The 19776-nt window shown below is 46.1% G+C and overlaps 1 protein-coding gene across 4 annotated transcripts in view; it reads right to left on the reverse strand.

Moving 5' to 3' along the window:
- Nucleotides 1-19776, reverse strand: part of CCDC102A (coiled-coil domain containing 102A) — a 63088-nt gene that overhangs the window by 38851 nt on the left and 4461 nt on the right. Inside the window, exons 1-2 of one of the 4 annotated variants that reach the window (XM_088135874.1) lie at nt 4816-5062; nt 1757-2645 (exon numbers count right to left, since the gene is read on the reverse strand). In XM_088135874.1, coding sequence (XP_087992000.1) covers nt 1757-2359 — 603 coding nt within the window. In that variant the 5' untranslated portion in view covers nt 2360-2645; nt 4816-5062. Of the gene's footprint in view, nt 1-1756; nt 2646-4815; nt 5067-19776 lie in introns of those variants that run through there. The other 3 variants (XM_088135873.1, XM_088135870.1, XM_088135872.1) reach the window with 3 other exon arrangements.

Here is a 19776-nt window from a genome sequence, read left to right on the forward strand (position 1 = left end):
TCACCCTGCTTATTTAACCTATATGCAGAGTACATCATGAGAAATGCCAGGCTGGAAGAATCACAAGCCGGAATTAAGATTGCAGGGAGAATCATCAACAACCTCAGATATGCAGACGATACCACCCTAATGGCAGAAAGTGAAGAAGAACTAAAGAGCCTCTTGATGAGGGTGAAAGAGGAGAGTGCAAAAGCTGGCTTGAAACTCAACATTAAAAAACTAAGATCATGGCATCTGGACCCATCAATTCCTGGCAAATAGAAGGGGTAGAAATGGAAGCAGTAACAGACTTCATTTTTCTGGGCTCCAAGATCACCGCAGACGGAGACTGCAGCCATGAAATTAAAAGACGCTTGCTCCTTGGGAGGAAAGCTATGGCAAGCCTAGATAGCATATTAAAAAGCAGAGACGTCACCTTGCCGACAAAGATCCGCATAGTCAAAGCTATGGTTTTTCCAGTAGTAATGTATGGCTGTGAGAGCTGGACCATAAAGAAGGCTGAGCGCTGAAGAATTGATGCCTTTGAACTGTGGTGCTGGAGAAGACTCTTAAGAGTCCCCTGGACTGCTAGGAGGTCAAACCAGTCAATCTTAAAGGAAATCAACCCTGACTGCTCATTGGAAGGATTGATAATGAAGCTCAAGCTCAGATACTTTGGTCACCTAATGCGAAGAGAGGACTCTTTGGAAAAGACCCTGATGCTGGGAAAGATTGAAGGCAAAAGGAGAAGAGGACGGCAGAGGATGAGATGGTTAGATAGCATCACTGAAGCAATGAGCATGAAACTGAGCAAACTCAGGGAGGCAGTGAAGGACAGGAAGGCCTGGCGCAATATGGTTCATGGGGTCACGAAGAGTCGGACACGACTTAATGACTAAACAACAACAAACGTTGGGGGGGAAATCGCTTTTCTGGGGCTGTTCCATACTTAAATATAAAGGAATCAAATTCATCCTACAGAAATAATGGCTTGATTCCCATTCTGTACTAAGCCATTGCATTTTAGTCATGTTTTGCTGAGTAAGCCAAGCTTGGCTTGATTTAAGTATCACATTGCATGATAAACCATGCTTTACAAACCATAATCGCTGAATTCATGTGTGGCACTAAGCCAAAACCAAACTAGTCACATTCTGGCATAGCATCATATGTGAACAACACTGATTGTAATTGTTCGGGATGAAGGGGCACTCTAGGTCATTGGAGGACGAGAGTAAACTCTGGCATATGCACCAGCCATGCACAACATTTGGCATTCCCCAAATCTCAGCTTACAACTAACTCCGTCCTGCTCTGGTGCAGGATTCCTAGCTCCAGGAGAACCATAAACTGCCCTTGCTCAGGGACTGTAGCTGCTCTGTGTCTGTTCCGAGAATTCAGAATTTGGCACCCCGGGCTGCAAAGTCTATCTGCCAAGGGGGCAGGAAATGTGACCACGAGGAGCTGGTACTACTCTTTGCAAAATGTGAGGGTTATCTGCATTAAGCTATGGAAAACTTGACATTGTGCACCATCCTAATTTGTCATGACGATCCAACGGCATGATCTTAAGGGGTGGAGATGAGGCAGCCTACAGCCTGGGGGTTCTCATCCCTGTTACGGCTCGGCCAAAGCAAACCAAAATGATGTCAATAAAGCCAACGCAGCCAGTGACTGCCATGTCCCTTTTCAGGTGAGGTGAGTGTTGCTGGGGCAGACGCCAGAAGACGTTTGCTAGCAGAGCCCCTGCTGCAAGAAAGGCTTTGCCTTGCCTTACCTTATTTTTCACCCCCTTCTCGGAGCCCACGTCTCGCACTGGCTCCTGCTCCGGGGAGGCCTCGCTCTCCTTCTCAGAGACGATGCGGTTGTCCAGCTCTTTCTCTTTCTCCCCCTCCTTGCCTTCTCCTTTCAGACGGGCCACTTCCTTGCCCAGCTGCTCGTTCTCATTCAGGGCCTCCTGCTTCTCCCGCTTCAGACTGGTCAGCTCCTTGCTCAAGGTCTCCAGCTTCTGGCGCAGCTGGCGCACCTCCTCCCGAGCCTTGTTGCGCTCCGCACGGACCTTGCTCCACTTTTCTCGCCAGTTGGCGGTACAGTCAGACCACCAGCGCATGGTCTTCTCCATCTGGGCGGCTCGGGCTCGGGCTTCCTCGAGTTCTCGCAAGCGCAACTCTTCCCGGCTCTCCCAGTCACTGTCGTGGCAGGTGGAGTTCAACAGGGGGAGCTGTGGTGGGCCAGGGGAAGGGGTGCCACTCTTTGGGGTAGGGGGCATGGAGTCCGACAGGCTCATCCTCTCAGGCTGGGGGCTCCCGAGGATGTTGAGCAGGCTCCTCTTGGAGAGCTGAGGAGAATCAGCCAGGTGGGAACTGGTGCCGTGGCTCATTTTGCAACGAGGGGTGGAAACATCTGTCCACCGGTGGGTGGGGGATGTGTCCACGCTGCCATGCGCTCCCAGTGGTTTGCCACAAGGAAGCCCTCAGGGACTCCTCACATGGCAGAGATCCATGGGAGCAGGAGATCCAAGCAGAAGCTACAAGACAAGAGATGTTGCAACTCCAGGGAAGAAGACACTTTCCGGATATCGCAGGATGGCCTTGTGCCTCAGGCTTCTGGCTGTCTGTCTTAACGAATCAAAGTTATCATGGCAACTGGAGAATGCAGAAGCTTACCTGAAAATGAGAGAGGGAGAAAAACTGAATTTACACTACAAGCCACAACACTGGTGCTTTTCAGCTGGACCTTCCTAGATTGGTTTGATGACTTTTAGAGAGAAGCGTTTGAGAAGCGTGTGGTGAAGCCAACATCTGGCAGTCAACAGAAACTGGGGATAAGGAGGGTGAGGGCCAGCAGATGTTGTTCAACCTCAGCTCTCAGCATACCTCCGCTTGGCCCAGTTGGCTGAGACTGCCGGGACTTGGGGTTGGGGAATACCAAGGGGGCTACCAGTTCTTCAATCCTGATCAAGACCAGCTAGTTAGCGGTCTGACTTGCATTCAGTCAGCTTCCTGTGTTCTCAGAACTCCTGAGGGGCCTGAGAAGAACTCCAAATATTGAAAGCTGATAAATTCCTCCTCCTATTTAAATTAATGCAAGCAGCTCAGTCTGTTTTGGCAACAGACTCTGGCAAATGAACTGGTAGAGGCGGCAACAGCAGCAGAGTATGCAGTGACATCATGCCATTTTTCCACTCATCTTGGAACGGGGCCCAGAAACCATAGGAAGAAGATTTGCAGAAGCGGAGGAAAAGGGGAGGATCCTATTTTTTTAAAAAACATCTAAAAAAAGAACAAAACAAGAGAGAGACAATAATGGCATCCAGCTTCACATAAACAGAGAAAAATGCATGCACAAAAGGAATTGGAAGCCACAGAGCAGAGGTTGTGTGCCCACCCAAAAGGGTGACATCCGAGGTGGCCACAATTTTCTCCACCTGCCCAGAAGGAGGCAGACAGATCCCCCACTCCTGGAACGTGCTCCAAAATGAGCTGTTTTGCAGCTGGTTGGAAGAGAAGATCCAGCAAAAGCCTCCACCCTCAGAATGGGGATATTTTGGGGGAAAAAGCCTGTTCCACATAGGTGGAAACTTGCCTATAATCTTGTTCCTAGCTATTGACTGAATTTCTGTGACAGCTACAGAATGTTTGTCTGTTCCATAGATTTTTAAAAACTCCGATTCCTATCAACTCTGGGAGGTTCACACCATAAAAAAGCTAGAAATCTGTGTCCAGAAAAAAGAGAATAAAACCAAAACCAAAACTTTCAGGGCTTACCACCATCCTACCCCAAGGCCTGGGAAAATGATCAGATTTTCAATACCTTCTGGAACATCATCAAGGCGGGAGCCATACGGATCTTGAGGGGATACCCTTGCAGAGAAGGCATGCTTCCGGGCTCCCACTAGATGACATTGTTTAATTAAAAGGATCTGGAGCATGCCCACTCTGCCTGATCATACAGGATGGGCAGAAATGATCAAAGATAAGAAGTCCCTCATATAGCTGGGCCGTATGCCATGAAGGGTTTTATAGTTGATGATCAGCACCCTGACTTGCCCCCTGAAGCTAACTGGCATGGAGCAGTGATGGCACATGGGCATACTGTGGCCTGCCCATTACTGCCTGTGCTGTCGTATTCTGGACCAGCTGTAGCTTCTGAGTAGTTTACAAGGGTGGCCCCACGTGGAATGTGTAGCAGTAGTCAAGCTGTGAGGTGCCTAGGATATGAATGACTGTCTGAAGGGCCTCCTGATCCAGGAGCGGGCATAATTAGCGCACAAGATGGATCTGTGCAAAGGTCCTCTTGGCCACGGCTGCTACCTCCTTTTCAAGCAGGAGCTATGAGTCCAAGAGGACCCCCAGATTGAAGAACTTTTGAAATGGAAGACAGCAGGGAAGGGGGCCTTGATGAACGACCCAGCTCCATGAAGCAAGGGCAGGCTCCGCCCAGGGGAACACGGGAACAAGGCAAAACTGGGAGAAAAAGACTTCACTGAGCTGGCTTAGACTACAAGCCCCATCATCCCCATCCAGGACGAGACAACCAATGGAGCAACCCAAGAGAGGAACCGGGCCTCTGGGATTTCTGAGCAGATGCCTGGCCCGATGGACTGGCTGGCGAATGAACCACGGTTGGAGAAAGAGGGTGCCGAGGAAAGGAAGGGGCTGGGCGCAGGGGGAGAAAAGGGGAGCGGAAGAGCTGTGGTGGGAGAGGACAGGAGGAAAAACAGCCGCCACACTCAAGGGCACGGGTGACCAGCTGCTTTCCAAAAGAAGCAGGGATCCCAAAGACAGGCTAAACGCTTCTCTAGTCTCTGCCAGCATTAGGAAGGCGCGAACTTACCCTTCCGCTGCGGTCGGCAGGAGGAGGTTGCATGAAATCCTAGTTCAGGTTTTCACAAGAGCTGCTGTTAATGTTTGCTGCTGCCGCCCGCTCAACCCTCCAGAGTGGGACTGGCTCCCAGCCAGGGGGGCCTGGGTCTCTGCCGGCCCGCCCTCATCTTTTCTCACGCTCTCGGCTTCGACGGCTCCAGACGCTTGGCCGCTCCAAGGCCCCTTTGCTGCCTCTCGCAGGACGCCTGTCTTGCATTTCCTTCCACCCACAGAGGCCAAAAAAAATCTAGGGAGCCTTTGCTAGGCACTTCTCTCCAAATTCCTTGGCTGCCTCTTGCTCTGCCTCCCTCCAGAGCCAAAAAACCTACTGCTCTTTACACAGTTAATCCATGAGTCGCTGTAGGCAATGCTCACAACTAGGAAAATACTTTGACGCGGCTAGCAGATGGCCTGAGATCTGAGATCTTCAGGGTCCTACCTGGTCACTTCTCCTATGGATGGTGTTCAGAGGTACCTGGCCCTTTCTCAACAACTTGCCAAAAAAAAGAAAAGAAAAAAAAGCCAATTTGGACCTGCAGTGAAATTCCTAATTTTTCAATCTGACCCCCAAGAGGCACAAGGTGAAATGAATATGTGAACAGGCACCATGACACAGTGTATTTAAAATCCTGAAAGTGGCATGAACAAGAGTATGTCAGCTTGTAAAATACGCAGTTGACCGTTTTGTGGAAAACTGATCTCACATGGAAAATCCATTAGAGAAGTATCTGTCCGTAGCAACCACGAAGGCAAAGACCCACCAGATGAACTCAGTTCAGGGTGCTGGGCGCTCCGCTCAGGCCCAGAACACGACACCACATGCAGAACATTGCATTCTGACAAACGCAGCTTTCCTTTTTCCTAGAGTGTTTCTAGCCCTCGTGCCTAGGTTGATACGGCTGAAATTACTGTAGGTGTCAAAAGCTTGGCAGAATTTGAAAAGCCAGCAGGAATGTAAAGCTGGATTGCTGGGCTGTCTCCAGAGGAAACAAAAGCAGAATGAAGTCCACCAGGTGACCCAACCTAGGCAGAGCAGAAGTGATTTGCATATATTATGCAGGTTGCAGAATTTGTCTTTTCCTTAACAGGGCATGGACTTGGTGACACTTACTGGGGATGTGAAGTATTCAGAAGCCATTCCAAAAAGCTGCTTTGCAGGATGTAGGGGGCACAAACATATCGCCTCTTGGCGGCTCTTTAAAGCAGCCGCCTCATTTCCTGGGATCGAGCAGTTGCCCTCTACAGCTGCTTATTCATAGTGAACCTGTTCTGTGCACTCTCATAAAGTAGCCATGATGGAGGCGGCTGTGCATTCACCAAAGATCCTGCCAAGCTGAGTGTGGCCAGCTCCAAAACTCACTTCTCCCAAAGACAAACGGATAGCCACGTGCCCTAGCTACTAGAATACCGAGCGGCAGCCACCTGCTGTGCTTCTCTTCCAAAAATATCTACGGGGCTGGAGACAGTCTTAGAAATCAAGATGATTCACGTTGCTTTGCTTTGCATCATACCAGCTTTTCATCTACTTATTTTTAACTAAGCAGATTCTTCAAAAATATAGAGCAAGGGAACAGAGAGCGTGACAGATGCCAAGAAAAGGATCGACCAGCACACTAGGACCACAGGGAATCTGGTTGCTCTCTTCTGGCCTCCTTCATCACATTTTTGAACTTAGATGTCTACACTATAAGAATTGGACAACAGGCACACAACAGTTGGTAACTCCAAGCCAACATTGGAAAGGTTGAAAAGCTCAAGAGACTCACCTGTGGTTGCTGATTTGGTACCTTTGAGATGTCAGAAGTGAGGGAAGGGGGGGTTTAAAAAATTCCACCAGGAATGGGGGGGGAGTGTTAATAAAGGAAGGCCAGCCCTTCCCATCTCTAAAGGGGTCTTTTTCCCACCCCCATGACTTTTGATCCTTTTTATAGGAAAGGCTGCTAAGAAAGAGATGACTTGTTAAATCAATGGAGACTTGGCATAAATCACCGGCGGTGGAGAGAAAAAGGCAGGGGGAACTGAAGAGTGAATGGGAGCCGGGCAGATGGTTTGGGGAAGACATGCCGAGGGCCTTGAAGAGTCTGAAGATGCTTCCAGAGTGTCTGCCAAAGGCTGGGTTGGGCCCAGAAAATTCACACCATCTTACAGTTGTAGCAAGAGGAATGCTTGCAACAGAGCAATAAACTGTGGCGTGTACTTCTACATCATTTCCTAGATCTTTTGTTTTAGGAAGCCACTAAATGGCAGGAATATTCAGGTTCCTCTTACTGTCTCCAGCCAGGATACCTTTGAGCTGCACTTCGGATCTGAAAGCAAAAAGATCCTGCAGAGGTCAGCTGTGGAAGACCTGCCGACAGGTGCGCCATGATGCCCCCGAGTACCAAAGCACCTTTGGGTTCAAAGGCAAAAAGGTGTTTTGGAGCTCTCAGGGGTGCACGGCCCTTCCTAGAATATGCTGATGGGGGTAGGATTGGGGAGTAACAGGATTTACAGCCCCCCAGGTCTAGAAGGCCCCAGATGCAGGAAGATTGTCACAAGAGGATTAAGCAATCCAACCCACAATACCATAACTTGGTTGCCTGCATGTTAGACAAATCCAGCTGGTACTTGGTAAATGATGAATAAGAACATCTGGATCTTCTATCCAGAATCAAAGACCTTGGATTTATGAAAGTTCTCCCTTCAACTCCAGAGACCGCAACGCCCTCCAGTCCCAGCCATTTGGATAAATTACTAATCAGTTCATTAAGCCTTTGTTCTCCAAGGAGCACAGCTGCAACGGACACCTCCCTTTTGTCCCAGAACAAGCCTAGATCAACTGGCCTGACCTCTGGCCTGACATTCAGGCTCCCCCCCTCCCTTTCCTTCACCCCCAGGGTTCCGACTACCAACAGGGCTACTACCACTGGCCACTGATTTGCACAAACGTCCATGCCAAAACACACCCAAGGTTTCATCTTGCTAGCCATAGTAATCATTTCACTCATAATAACTACTCTTAAAGCAGAGTTTCTCAACCTCAGCAATTTTTTCTGAGCTGGGGAATTCTGGGAGTTGAAGTCCACACATTTGCTGAGGTTGAGAAACACTGTCTTAAAGGATTTTTTCAGCAGTCAAAAGCTTTAGAAGTCTTCTCCCATTTCTTCTTGCAGCAACAAGGATGAGAAAGAGGCTGATGTTCTACAAAAGCCCCTTCTATGCAAAGCAAATGGGACACGAACTTGTATCTCAAATGTGCGACCAGGTTCAGACAAAAGGCTAAATCTTGACTCCAGAAGAATAAAGAATAATTGTTGTGTCCACATCCCATGCTATGTGCAAACAAATAAACAACTTTGTGTCTTGTAATCCTGGTTCACACAGCCTCCTGAGGCAGTGATATATGACAAATAGCAAACTACACAACCCTATATAAATGTAGCCCATTGTATGGCGTGCAATAAAGCTAACAGGGTTGAACCTCACTATATCTTGATGGGAGACCACCAGGTAATGCTACTTAGGGAAGGTGAAAAACCATTGAGCAGGAAGACTGCAAGACTGGAATATGCTCTTGTGTTGACCAGAACTGGAATACTATGTCCAATTTTCGTGACCACAATGCAAGAAGGATCTGAGGTATTGGAAAGAGTGCAGAGAATAGCAAAGATTCTATTTATGGTGGTGAAATCCTATGAAGGAAGTTAAAAGAAAATTCATCACTGCTTCAAAGTTAAAGGAAATTGTTAAGTTTAGCCTAAATAAGAGAAGGCAAATGGGTGACACGATAGCAGTCTTCCAATACACGAAGGGCTGCCACAAGGAAGAGGGCGTGGATTTACTCTCCATAGCACTAGACCAGTGTTTCTCAACCTTGGCAACTTTAAGATGGGTGGACCTCAAGCCCAGACCTCCCTAGCCAGCATTCCAGGAATTCTGGGAATGGAAATCCACCCATCGTAAAATTGCTGAGGCTGAGAAACACTGAATTAGGTAACCGAAATTTCTTTCACAGGGGAGAAAGCTTTTGACAAACGCAAGGCAGTACATTAGCCCACCATCACCATCACCGGCTTCTCATGGCGAAGATCAGCACTGCCGCAGGAGTTCAGCTTCCACCTCAGAAATCCCCAGCCTGGGGCACAGACCTGTTTCCTGCGGGGTGGGAGCATCACAGTGCGGGACTCTGCAAACCCATACACGCACTGCTTTTTATTTTTTTTTCAACCTCGGCAACTTTATTTTTTAAAATTTTTGATTACAAAAAGAAGAAAAAATATACATAAAGTGGTTTAAGAAAAAAGTGAAAAAATACAACAAAAAAAGTATTCGTATATCATTATAACAACAAACAATTTCAATTCTATATATGCTTATCTAATGCAAATATTATTCAAGTACATATATATTTTTAACAGAGTTATATGACTATCGTTTTTTTTAACCTACTGTATTTTGTATGAATGAGTCCCATATTTCACTGTACTTGCCCATACGAAGTCTACGTCTATAGGCAATCCGGTCGTAAGTGGCAAATGTAATCAGGTCTTCAATCCATTGAATAAACGGGGCCATTCATTTATCTTTCCAGTGCTGCAATGTCAGTCTTTTGGCCATAGTAAGGGCACAGAGAATCCATTTACATTGTCCAGATGTCAAATTCCATGAACTAGGTATATAGTTCAAAAGAATATTATCCTCTGAAAATTTTAGCTTTTGTCACGCAATCATATTTATATAGTCCACTACTTTCTCCCAAAACTTAGTAAGTATAAGACATTGTAAAAACATATGCTTTAAAGAGGCATTGTCCTTATTACATCTCCAACAAAATGCTGGTTTTGACAATCCTTCTCTATACAAATGTAATGGTAACAGTAAATTCTAAATATTATTTTTTGTTCTATAAGTCATAGTTTAAGGTCCACTGACACTCTTGCCATAGAAGTTAAGACACTGTCCCATTGTCTAGGCAATATAGAAACCTCTAATTCTTTATTCCACTCATCCATTAACATCTGCATATCAAATTGATTTATTGATAACAAATATACAGTATATACAAACTAATGGTAGGTTTTTTAGTTCTAAAGGATTTAACAAGTTGTTCTAGTATCTCAGGTGTCTCAGAAGGTGAAAATGCTGCTAGTCCAAACAACGTTGTTAACAAATGTTGTAGCTGTAAATATTGTCATTGGGTTACATCTGATAGATGATATTTATCTCTTAACACAGAGTACGTTAAAAATTCATCATCTATTAGTTGGTCCAAAGTCAATATCCCTGCCTCCATCCAATTTTTCCATATCACCATCTTTTTCCCAGTGTTTAAAGTTGAGTTTAGACATGTACCGTTTGTGCTGAAAGAAGACTTATCTACAAGAATAACAATTTCAGATATTAAGTTAAGTAAATCAAACAGGATAGGAGACACTGGCAAGTTGGTAAATCTGCTCTGGAGGCACCTCACCTGGGGCTGTGGAAGGGCTAGGTTCTTGAGCCTTTTTAGGATTTCCTTGAAAATAAAGAGGGGAGGAAGGGAGAAATCATTTGTGTCTCTGTTCCACAACTGGAGGCACCATTGTGCTGTTTGCAAAGAATATGAGGAGCAAAGAGCTGGAAAAGTCAATCAGAGAGCTCAGGACAAAAACAGGATAGCCAAACTCAACTTCAAACTCTCCAGATTACTTCTCCTGTTCTCTAGAGCAGGGCCATCCCCGGGGAGGCAAAAACATCAAGATGGCAGCCACAGCTATGCAGCTGAAGCCCTGTCTTTGAAAGGTGTGTTGTGTCTGCAGTGCATGTAAAAAAAACAGCAGAGTTTGATGGCATGGTCATGGCCGCCCTCTTGACTTTTTTGCCCCCCTTTCTGCAGATGTCCCTCGCTGGGCGAAAAGTGGGAATTATTATCCCCACATATCTGAAGACCATCAGTTTGGGAAGGGCAAATTAGGTCAAATCCCTTTAGTCTGCAAATCAAAGTCCTTGCAAATTGAAGCAAGTTATCACACCATAAAAGAGACACACTTCCTGTTCTCTCTGGCACAAAGGAAAGCTTCTTCCAAAATGAGACCTAAAACCAGGAAAAAGACATTTTGTGCTTCTGCCTACATTTGCAAAGGTACAGTAATTAACAAATTAAAACTAAGCCAGATCTGGTTCATCAATTAAAATGTAATTAAGGCATTGCAGCTTTTCTTTGAAATGTGGCTAGCAAAAGTTACTTATCTCCCACTAGAGCAGGGGGGTGGGAAAAATGCAGGATGTTCAAAAGCATCAATGCTCTTCTTCTCCTGCTTTTTCAAAGTCCAACTTTTGCTTCCATAGAGTGCCATAGGGAGTCCTATGGCTTGCACAATTCTGAACTTCCTTTAGGGACCACATTTCCTATATAACTATTTCAGGCCCCAAGGGCCCAGGAAAAGACTGGGCTGAGATGGGCAGTACCAATATTTTGGGCTCCTTCCTTCCTGATTTATGATCATCAAGACTCGATCTGGCAATAGCTCAGAAGAAGATCCCCAGCTCGGCGGATGAAACAAAGAAAACCTTGGAGTAGACTTCTATGTAAAAAGACGTGTAAAGTCATTACTACTACTAAACATGATTTCCTGGACTGACCTGTGCTCAGATACACGACCCTTAATTCTACACTTACATCTGTTTTTGCCCAACACCGTTACTTTGCACGGGATTCTGACTGGTCCTTGGGCTCTGAGCAAGGAGGAAACAGAAGAGCCATAAAGGATCAAACCTGCCACTTCTGGGTCTTAAGACACAGCTGGGAGGCAGGGCTATTATTTTGCAGAATGCAGCTTTTAAAAAAGGTGCCAGTCTACGCGCTTTGAGGTTGAGTTCATCACACACAACAGACTATGCTAAAATAGAGTCATTTGTAGTTGCAGCCTGCTGGGGAAACCGGTCCACTGTATTTTTTATAAAAGAGTATTAGATGTAAAAAGGTTACAGCAAAATAAATCCAAAGCTACAGCTAAGAACTCAAGTATTTCTTTCGAAGTTTAAATGACAGCAGAGCAAAAGTAGCAACCTGGTTGCTGACAGTTGAGAACACATCCCCAAGATAGTTCAGTTTTTCGAGGTCTGAGCCCTGGAGTTCACCTACCATCGGTAACTTGGCCCTGAGCTCATTATAAATGGGGCAGTGGATAATGGACAATGTCCTCCACTTGACCAGCACCACAAGGACAGAGCCAGAGCTTACAAAACCTCCCTTCTTCGAGATACGTGGAGGGCAGGGTCTGCAGGCAAAGCCTTTCAGTTCAAGCCCTCCTCAGAGAGGCACTGGCTCTGTTAACCAGGTACTGGGAGGGGTGTTTTAGTTTTTTATAATGATGGTGCCAAGAAGAAAATTTGGATGACTGAACTGCAGTGGCATCTTCATTGGCATCCTTTCAAAAAGCCTATCTTTTTGAAAGGATGCCAAATATTTTCTTTGTTCCTAGAGCGATGTTCTCCCCAAGGTGGTAGGGAGAACTTTGTAGGGTGGGTGGCAAGTTTGATCCAGCAATTCCCAGCTGTGTAATGGAGAAAAAAGAGTTTGGCAAGATGGGGTTCTTGAAGGCTTTCTCATTTCATATAGTGCCCCAACAGTGCAAGATGTATTCTAACAGCGATGGGAATAGGCAGTGGGGGGTGCCCTGAGGGAGCCCCAAAATCTTCCTAATGAAGCTGTTTTGGACTACTTCCAGTTGGACAATAACCTTCTCATCCCACCCTCAGATCTCAGCCCCACACAAGCTAAGATGGCAATGGAGCAGCAGGATATTTTATTTGGTCTACAGGCACTCCTCAGTTAATGACCATTCGTTTAGTGACTGTCTGAAGTTACAATGATGCTGAATGAAGGGACCTACAACTGGCCCTCACACTTACAACCGTCATAGCACTCCTGCAGTTACGTGATTGCGATCTGGGCACTTGCCAACCTGCTCTCACGTATGATGGTTGCAGCGTCCTGGGGTCACATGTTTGCCATTTGCAACCTTCCCACCCGGCTTCTGGCAAGCAAAATCAGTGGGGAACCACATGATTCGCTTAATGACCACATGATTCACTTAATGGCCGTGGTGATTCACTTAATGACTGCTGCAAAAAAGGTTGTAAAATCAGTCAGAATTTGCTTAACCACCCTGCATAACAAAAATTTTTCCTGTCCCTATTGTGGTTGTTATGCAAAGACTACCTGTGTCTATTTTTATAAAGAGTCTACCTACACATTTTAATTTTTATCAGACCCTTATATTAGTCATTTTGTTTGTATTAGACCCTTGTATTGAATTTGGGCTTCACTTTTTGTGTTTTGCTAACGCAGGGTTAGGATTGGGGGGAGATGGGTGGGGATAAGTTTGATAAATAAATAAATAAACAAACAAAGAAATGAATAAATATAGAATATCGTGCGAATGGAGGCTTAAAGTTTTGCAGAAAATGGGACGCCCGGCAACACGAGGAGCCAAGAGAGAGAGGGAGGGAGCTCACGCAGACATGCCTTTTCCCCCTTTGGAAACAGCCCCCTTATGCTGGCTTCCCATCCCCAACCACAAGAGTCATGCGAGACGACCACAAGGAGCGCTAATTGCTAGCAGACTGGCCTGTTCCTGAAAGCTTTTGCCCACATGAAAGTTCCTGGCTTGCAGCAGTCAGACACGGAGCAGCCAGAGCTGGGGCTTGCTACTTTTCTGCAGAGCTTTGGCGAGGCTCTGCTGAAGGACTGAGTCCAACAGCAAAGGCACAGTTGTGCCCAAGGGCGCCTACAAGGGGGGGGGGTCCCAAAAGTCAAGATGGCCGCCATGACTGTGCAATCCAAATCCCACACCTTTTTAACATGCAGACAGATCACACAGTCATGGCCATCTTGACTTTTGGACATCCCCTTCCCTTGCGGTCAGCCTTGGTTGTGCCACAGCAAGATTCCAGGTGGACTCGCCCAGAAATCCTCTGGGGATGCTGGGTTGCAGGGAGGAGTCTGAACTTCATTTTCCCCATGGTGGCAAAGTATGGGAGGATTATACATGGATTTGGATGGTCTGGCAAAGCTGCATTTGCAGTAGAATAAAATGGCCCTTTGGGGACTCCCACCTTTTCCCTGCGATGGTGGGAGCGAGACTGCAGCTTGTTTTGGCACCATCCCAACCTAGGATGTAATCAGATATGGTCCCATATTTCATGCAATATTTGGAGGCAGAATTAGAATCTCAGAATCTCACTTTTTGCAAGAATCTCTATTTTATGTTTGTCTGTTAAAACTTTTGGGAGCCCTACAGAGACCCAAGCTAGATCTGAAAGCGTCGTCTTGCAAGAGAAACCAACATGGATCTGGACAAGCATTGTCTCATGCAATGGTGCAAGTGAGACAGAGAGAGAGAGAGAGAGATCCGGGTGAGATCTGACAATGCTGGAGTTCTTCAATGGCCACCATCTGGAGACGTCTTGTTCCTGGAAGATAAAGCATCAGCCACAAATCCCTAATTTGATACCTTCTCTGCATTCAGCTGCACTCCTCTGGTCTTCAAGCAGAAGAACCTGATGGTTGTAGGCCAAAACATCTGTTATGCACTAGGCTGAGGAAGGATGAAGTTCCAGCTCAGGAGAAAAGAAAATTTAAAAAAAACCTCCTCCTTTTCAGCACACATTCAGCCAAGACTAATTCTTGTTATATAAATTTACTCCCTGAGCAGTTGTGATGGAAAAGAATCCAGCTAGGAAAAGCTAGAATCCTAGAGCTGGAAAGGACAACCAGGATCAACTCCCTGGTCAGTGCAGGAGACCAAACTTTAGCATCCCCAACAGATGGTTGTCCAGCCTCTGCTTAAATGCAGCTACGTAGGATAGCCTATGATCTCTCAGAGTTATCACATCCACCGTCAAATTGCTCTTACTTTTAGGAAACGCATTATCTACGGACATATGTGCATATATACGCACACACAATTGATATATATGAAGGAAGGCAGGAAAAGATTTTTCAGCAGCTCTACTGCAGGGATGCAGGAATTGTGTCCTCCTGGTTATTGCTGAATTTCAACTCCTGCCCTCCAGAATGATATCTCCCCGAAGATCCATAGTGTTCCTACCTTACTGATTTTTCGCAAATTGTAGAAATACTGATTATTTTCCCAGGTTAGGATGGTGGTTGAGCCCTTCTGAGTTGGGGTATTTTTTGGTCTTTTTGTGTTTCAGGGTAGGCCTTCCAGTCAGTCATACGGGTAGTACTCATTTAGCAACTGTCTCATTTAGCGACTGTTCACAGTTATGACACTGATGAAAAAATAACTTTGCGACCAATCCTCACATTTATGACCTGCACAGGTCTGTCAAGCAAAGAAAAGCTGAAGTAAGATCATAAGCACAGTTGTGGTTTCACTTAGTGACCGCTTTGCTTAGCGACCAAGTTGCTGGTCCCAATTGTGGTCACTAAACAAGGACTACCTGTATTCTCTTCCTTTGATGTAAGTTTTTCTTTCTAATTCATTCTCTTTCAGTTGTAATTCTCCAGAGTGGCTGTGGAGTTGGGTGGCCTCAAAATTGAAATACAGGTAGTTCCTAGTTTAAGAACGAGTTCCATTCCTAAGGTCTGTTCTTAAGTTGACTCTGTATGGAAGCTGGAACAGTATTATTGTAGTATTGTGTAATGAACTTGAACCATTGTGTATTTAACTCGAATCATTGTGTATTTAGCTCAAATTTTGCTACAGTAGGCTCTGTTCTTAACTATGGGTCGTCCGTAAACCAGTGTTCTTAACCCAGGAACTAAATTAACTAGAAGAGAGGCTATAATGTCCAACCCCTTCCTCAGGGTAGGATTCCATGTTCTAGTACCCCTGACAGATGGCTGTCCAGCTTTCCACTTGAACATAACCAGTGATGGAGAGAGGTTCACTGGTTCCACAGTTGAACTGCTCTTAATGTCTTGATTTTAAAGTGTATATAGATGCACAAACACGTAGATCTATGGACACACATTGAGAGCAACCCCATGGGGACAAGTACCAGCAAGCAGATCTGTCTCCCAGTCCCGATTTGGCATTGTGATGCCCAGGAGTTGCCACCTCTAGCTATCATTCTGCTTGGTCAACAGAAATTTGGAGAAATCAACCATGATGCAGGCACAGAATATCAGGCTAATCCAGATTAAAAAAGCGAAGTGTGATTTGTAGGGCATGGAATGAATGTGGAGCACGTTAAAGCAACTGCATCCTTTCCATTTTCAGAGCTCATCCCTTTAAACTGGAATCACCACGTAATCTTTATGTAAAGCCTTGACATCAAGCTTGGTTCTTGGGGATGGTGTGGACTGACCATGTAGTTTCCTTGTGAACAATACAGAAGCAACTATGCCTCCTTTCTGGGAGGTTTCTTCTGGCCTCTTTTGAATTCGCTGGTGGCCTTCCATCCAGGTGCTAACCTGGGCCAACCCTGCTTAGTTTCCCAAGACCAGCCAATGTCAGCCAGGGGTTGCCACCTCATTGAAAATGGTCTGCAAAACGGAAGCAGAAGATTCATGTTGGAAACCATATTCAGTAGATTGCAAAAGTGGGACCAAACCTTCTCTGATGCATTTTTCTTCCTTTGTTCTGCGTCAAAGAAGCAAAAGAGAATGAAGGCGACCAGTCCTCCACCAGGAATGGCCGTTGCAAAAGAGGGAGCTTGTTTGGCCGGTGCCCAAGACGTGGTGTGCCGAGCATAATGACTAACTCAGCTGCGCGAACAAAGCACGTTTCCTACCACGAAGGCATTTGTTTTCCATGCCTCCCCCCTTTTGAAGAAGTCTGTTTCCTCTCTCCTTTGTCTGAAATGCAAGTAAAGAAGGGAAGTGGAATGGGTGGAATTGAGCACTGAAGCTGAAACCTAATACACGCTAGCTGGAGTCAGCTAACACACTAAGCCCAAGTTAATAAAATCAACGGTTGCATTTGTAGAGTACGCTGCAGAATAATAATTCAAGTACCATATTCTGGCTTGATGCAACCATCTAGTTCACACATCATGTGAAGACAAGAGTTGGGTTCCCACAATCAAGTGAACCTCCAAAGACCCAGCCCCCTGTGAGCCTCGGCGGCATGGTGGGAACCCTGCCACTTGGTGGAAGGGATGGGGACTGGGATGAAGGGGTTTTGATCCCGAAGCCTGATTTCTTTTGATGGTATTTTTCATTCTGCAAGGGTAACCCTGGTTACTGAACTGTCTTTTGAAAACAAGGATCCCAGCCAGGGAGTTTTCTGCCCTCCCTCCACAGTTCTGCAAGGTCAGCCCAAAAGCTGAGAGGTGACTCGGAGGGCCCAATCCTTCTCTGTTCCCAGCCAGGTCCTGATCCTGTCAAGGGCCTGCGTGAGCGTCCCGACTCCCGAGACGGCTCTGTGCAGCTGGCCCGGCACTTTTAGAGGGGGGATACAAAGGGGCCCTGTTTAAATTCAGACTTGGACCATGCGGTGAAGCAGTCACTGAAACCACCACATGTTTTATTATACTGTCCATTTTATGCTGACACTTGCCATGAGCTGCTGGCCTAATTAAATATCCTGGTCACTCTGGCCAGTTGGATTTAAAACTTTTACTTTCAGATTCAAATGATTCCAGATTCTTAAGTGTGACCAAATTTTGTCATGTTATATGTAAGATGCACAGCAGTTTGTCTGACTGATCTGTTTACCTAACTGGTTAATCAATTTTATGTATGTAACATGTTTCATTGACCACCATGGAGGAGATCCTCCTCCTCCTCTTCCTCTTCTTCTCCTTCTTCCCTCTTCTTTTTCTTCTCCACCATCCTCCTCTTCTTCTTCTCCATCTTCCTCCTCTTCTCCTCCACCTTCCTCTTCTCCTTCCTCTTCTCCTCCAACATCCTCTTCTTCTCCACCTTCCTCTTCTCCTTCCTCCTCCTTCTCTTTCTTCCGTCCTCTTCTTCTTCTCCATCTTCCTCTTCTCCTCCACCTTCCTCTTCTCCTCCAACATCCTCTTCTTCTCCACCTTCCTCTTCTCCTTCTTCCTCCTTCTCTTTCTTCCGTCCTCCTCTTCTTCTTCTCCACCTTCCTCTTCTCCTCCAACATCCTCTTCTTCTCCACCTTCCTCTTCTCCTTCCTCCTCCTTCTCTTTCTTCCGTCCTCCTCTTCTTCTTCTCCACCTTCCTCTTCTCCTCCACCTTCCTCTTCTCCTCCAACATCCTCTTCTTCTCCACCTTCTTCTCCTTCCTCCTCCTTCTTTCTTTCATCTTCCTCTTCCTCTCTATCTTCCTCCTCTTCTCCTCCACCTTCCTCCTCCTTTCTCCTCTTCTTCCAATAGCAGCAGCAGCAGCAGCAGCAGCAGCAGCAGCAGCAGCAGCAGCAGCAGCAAATGTTCCAGGAAACTCCTCCAATATCAGGGCATAATTTATGCCAATATTAACTGGTCTGGTTTGTGGTGTAGGGCCTTCTCAATGGTGGCACCCCAGTTAGGGAACCACCTTCTGTAAGAGGCCTGAGAGGGAGGCTCCCATATGGTCTTTTTTGAGATGAAAACATCCCTGCTTATCCTGCCTTTGGAAGAAGAAGGACAGCTACAGGACCAAATTGCGTTTAAAAAGATAACAATATTGCAACGGTTGCATTCTTTATTATACTGCCTTGTTTTAAGAAATAGTTTTGGGGGCTTTTGTTCTTGGCTTCTTCAGGTGGGTGACCAATATAAGTAGATAAATCCATTAAAATATAGAATAGTTATAGAATGTAGCTGTGGCTGTATCATTTCAGAATTGTTTCATTTATTTTAGAGGCAAGTTTTTAGTCCTTATTGTTGCCTGACGGTATCAATACCTGGTAAATTCTCAGAAATAGCTGAATATTATGTTTTTTTCTCTTCTCAAAGAGTAGCACCAAGCAGGGAAAAATAAGGCCTTTTCTAAAAATAGGAAGCCAACTATACAAAGTAAAAAAAAAATCCAGAAGTATAATTAACCTGTACATTTCTTGCAAGCTACAAAACACCACTTGTTACGGGAAGGAATTTGAGCAGAGAAACATAGGAATCACACTGAGTACCTGGCATTGTTATGTTCTCTGCAGACGAAAGGAAAAAGAGTGAGGGCTCTGTTGAATCCACCTTAACTTCTGCTGGCAACATGGATGTAGCCAGTTGTTTTCTTAGCAACAATTAGCATTCCCTTCTGGATTTTCTTTCTTACCTTCTAGTGTAAGGCATAGATTGAGACTTCCTGGTGATCTCCCATCCAAATGCAACCATGTCTGACTCTACTTTGCTTTTTCAACGTCAGCCAAGGGCTGCCCACGCAGAGGCACAAAGTCGTGGGAATTCCCACCCTCCCAAGACCAACGGCTACTTTTCTGCCAGAAGACTTCCCACAGTTGTTTCTGAAGCACTTCTACCCGAGAACAAGTCTCTCTTCCATGCAGCGCAGGAGGTCGAGCTCAGAGGCGTTGTGGAGGTCCTCTTCGTGCGTTTCTGCCTCGCTTCTGACAGCTGCGATGGGCTTTGGAAAGCACTTTAACCAGAGTGTGGCAGCAGGCAGTTGAGCCAAGCTGAGAAAACGGCCCAGAAAACCTTAATGGGAGGCTGCCGGAGTGTCCTAATTGGATAAGTACAGCATGCAGGGAATGGTCACTCCGCTGCTTTCCAGCCAGGCTAATTGCTGAAATCCACTTTATCTGCAGTAACCCGGAGGAGAGACGGCCAGCTGTGGGGCTGGTGTTCTTGGATGTTGCACTGGTTGGGCCTCCACTGGAGTGCATGTGTGGGTCAGCAGAGAAGGCTGCAACCCCCACCTTTAGCCTTCACAGTTGAGGATCACAGCGTCTCTTTTGGCGCATCAGGACCTGACAATGTAGGAACTGGGGAAAGGCTAACCCCACCACGGCTCTAAGATGTGACATGTCTCTGGCAATTTTGAGGGAGCAGCTGAGCCACCACGGAAGCCTTGAGGCCCAGAGATTTCTAATCCTTG

Source organism: Python bivittatus, unplaced genomic scaffold, assembly GCF_059951505.1.
Source record: "Python bivittatus isolate LINGU-HERP-01145 unplaced genomic scaffold, Pbiv_v1 ctg000190_np1212, whole genome shotgun sequence".
Lineage (NCBI taxonomy): Eukaryota > Metazoa > Chordata > Lepidosauria > Squamata > Pythonidae > Python > Python bivittatus.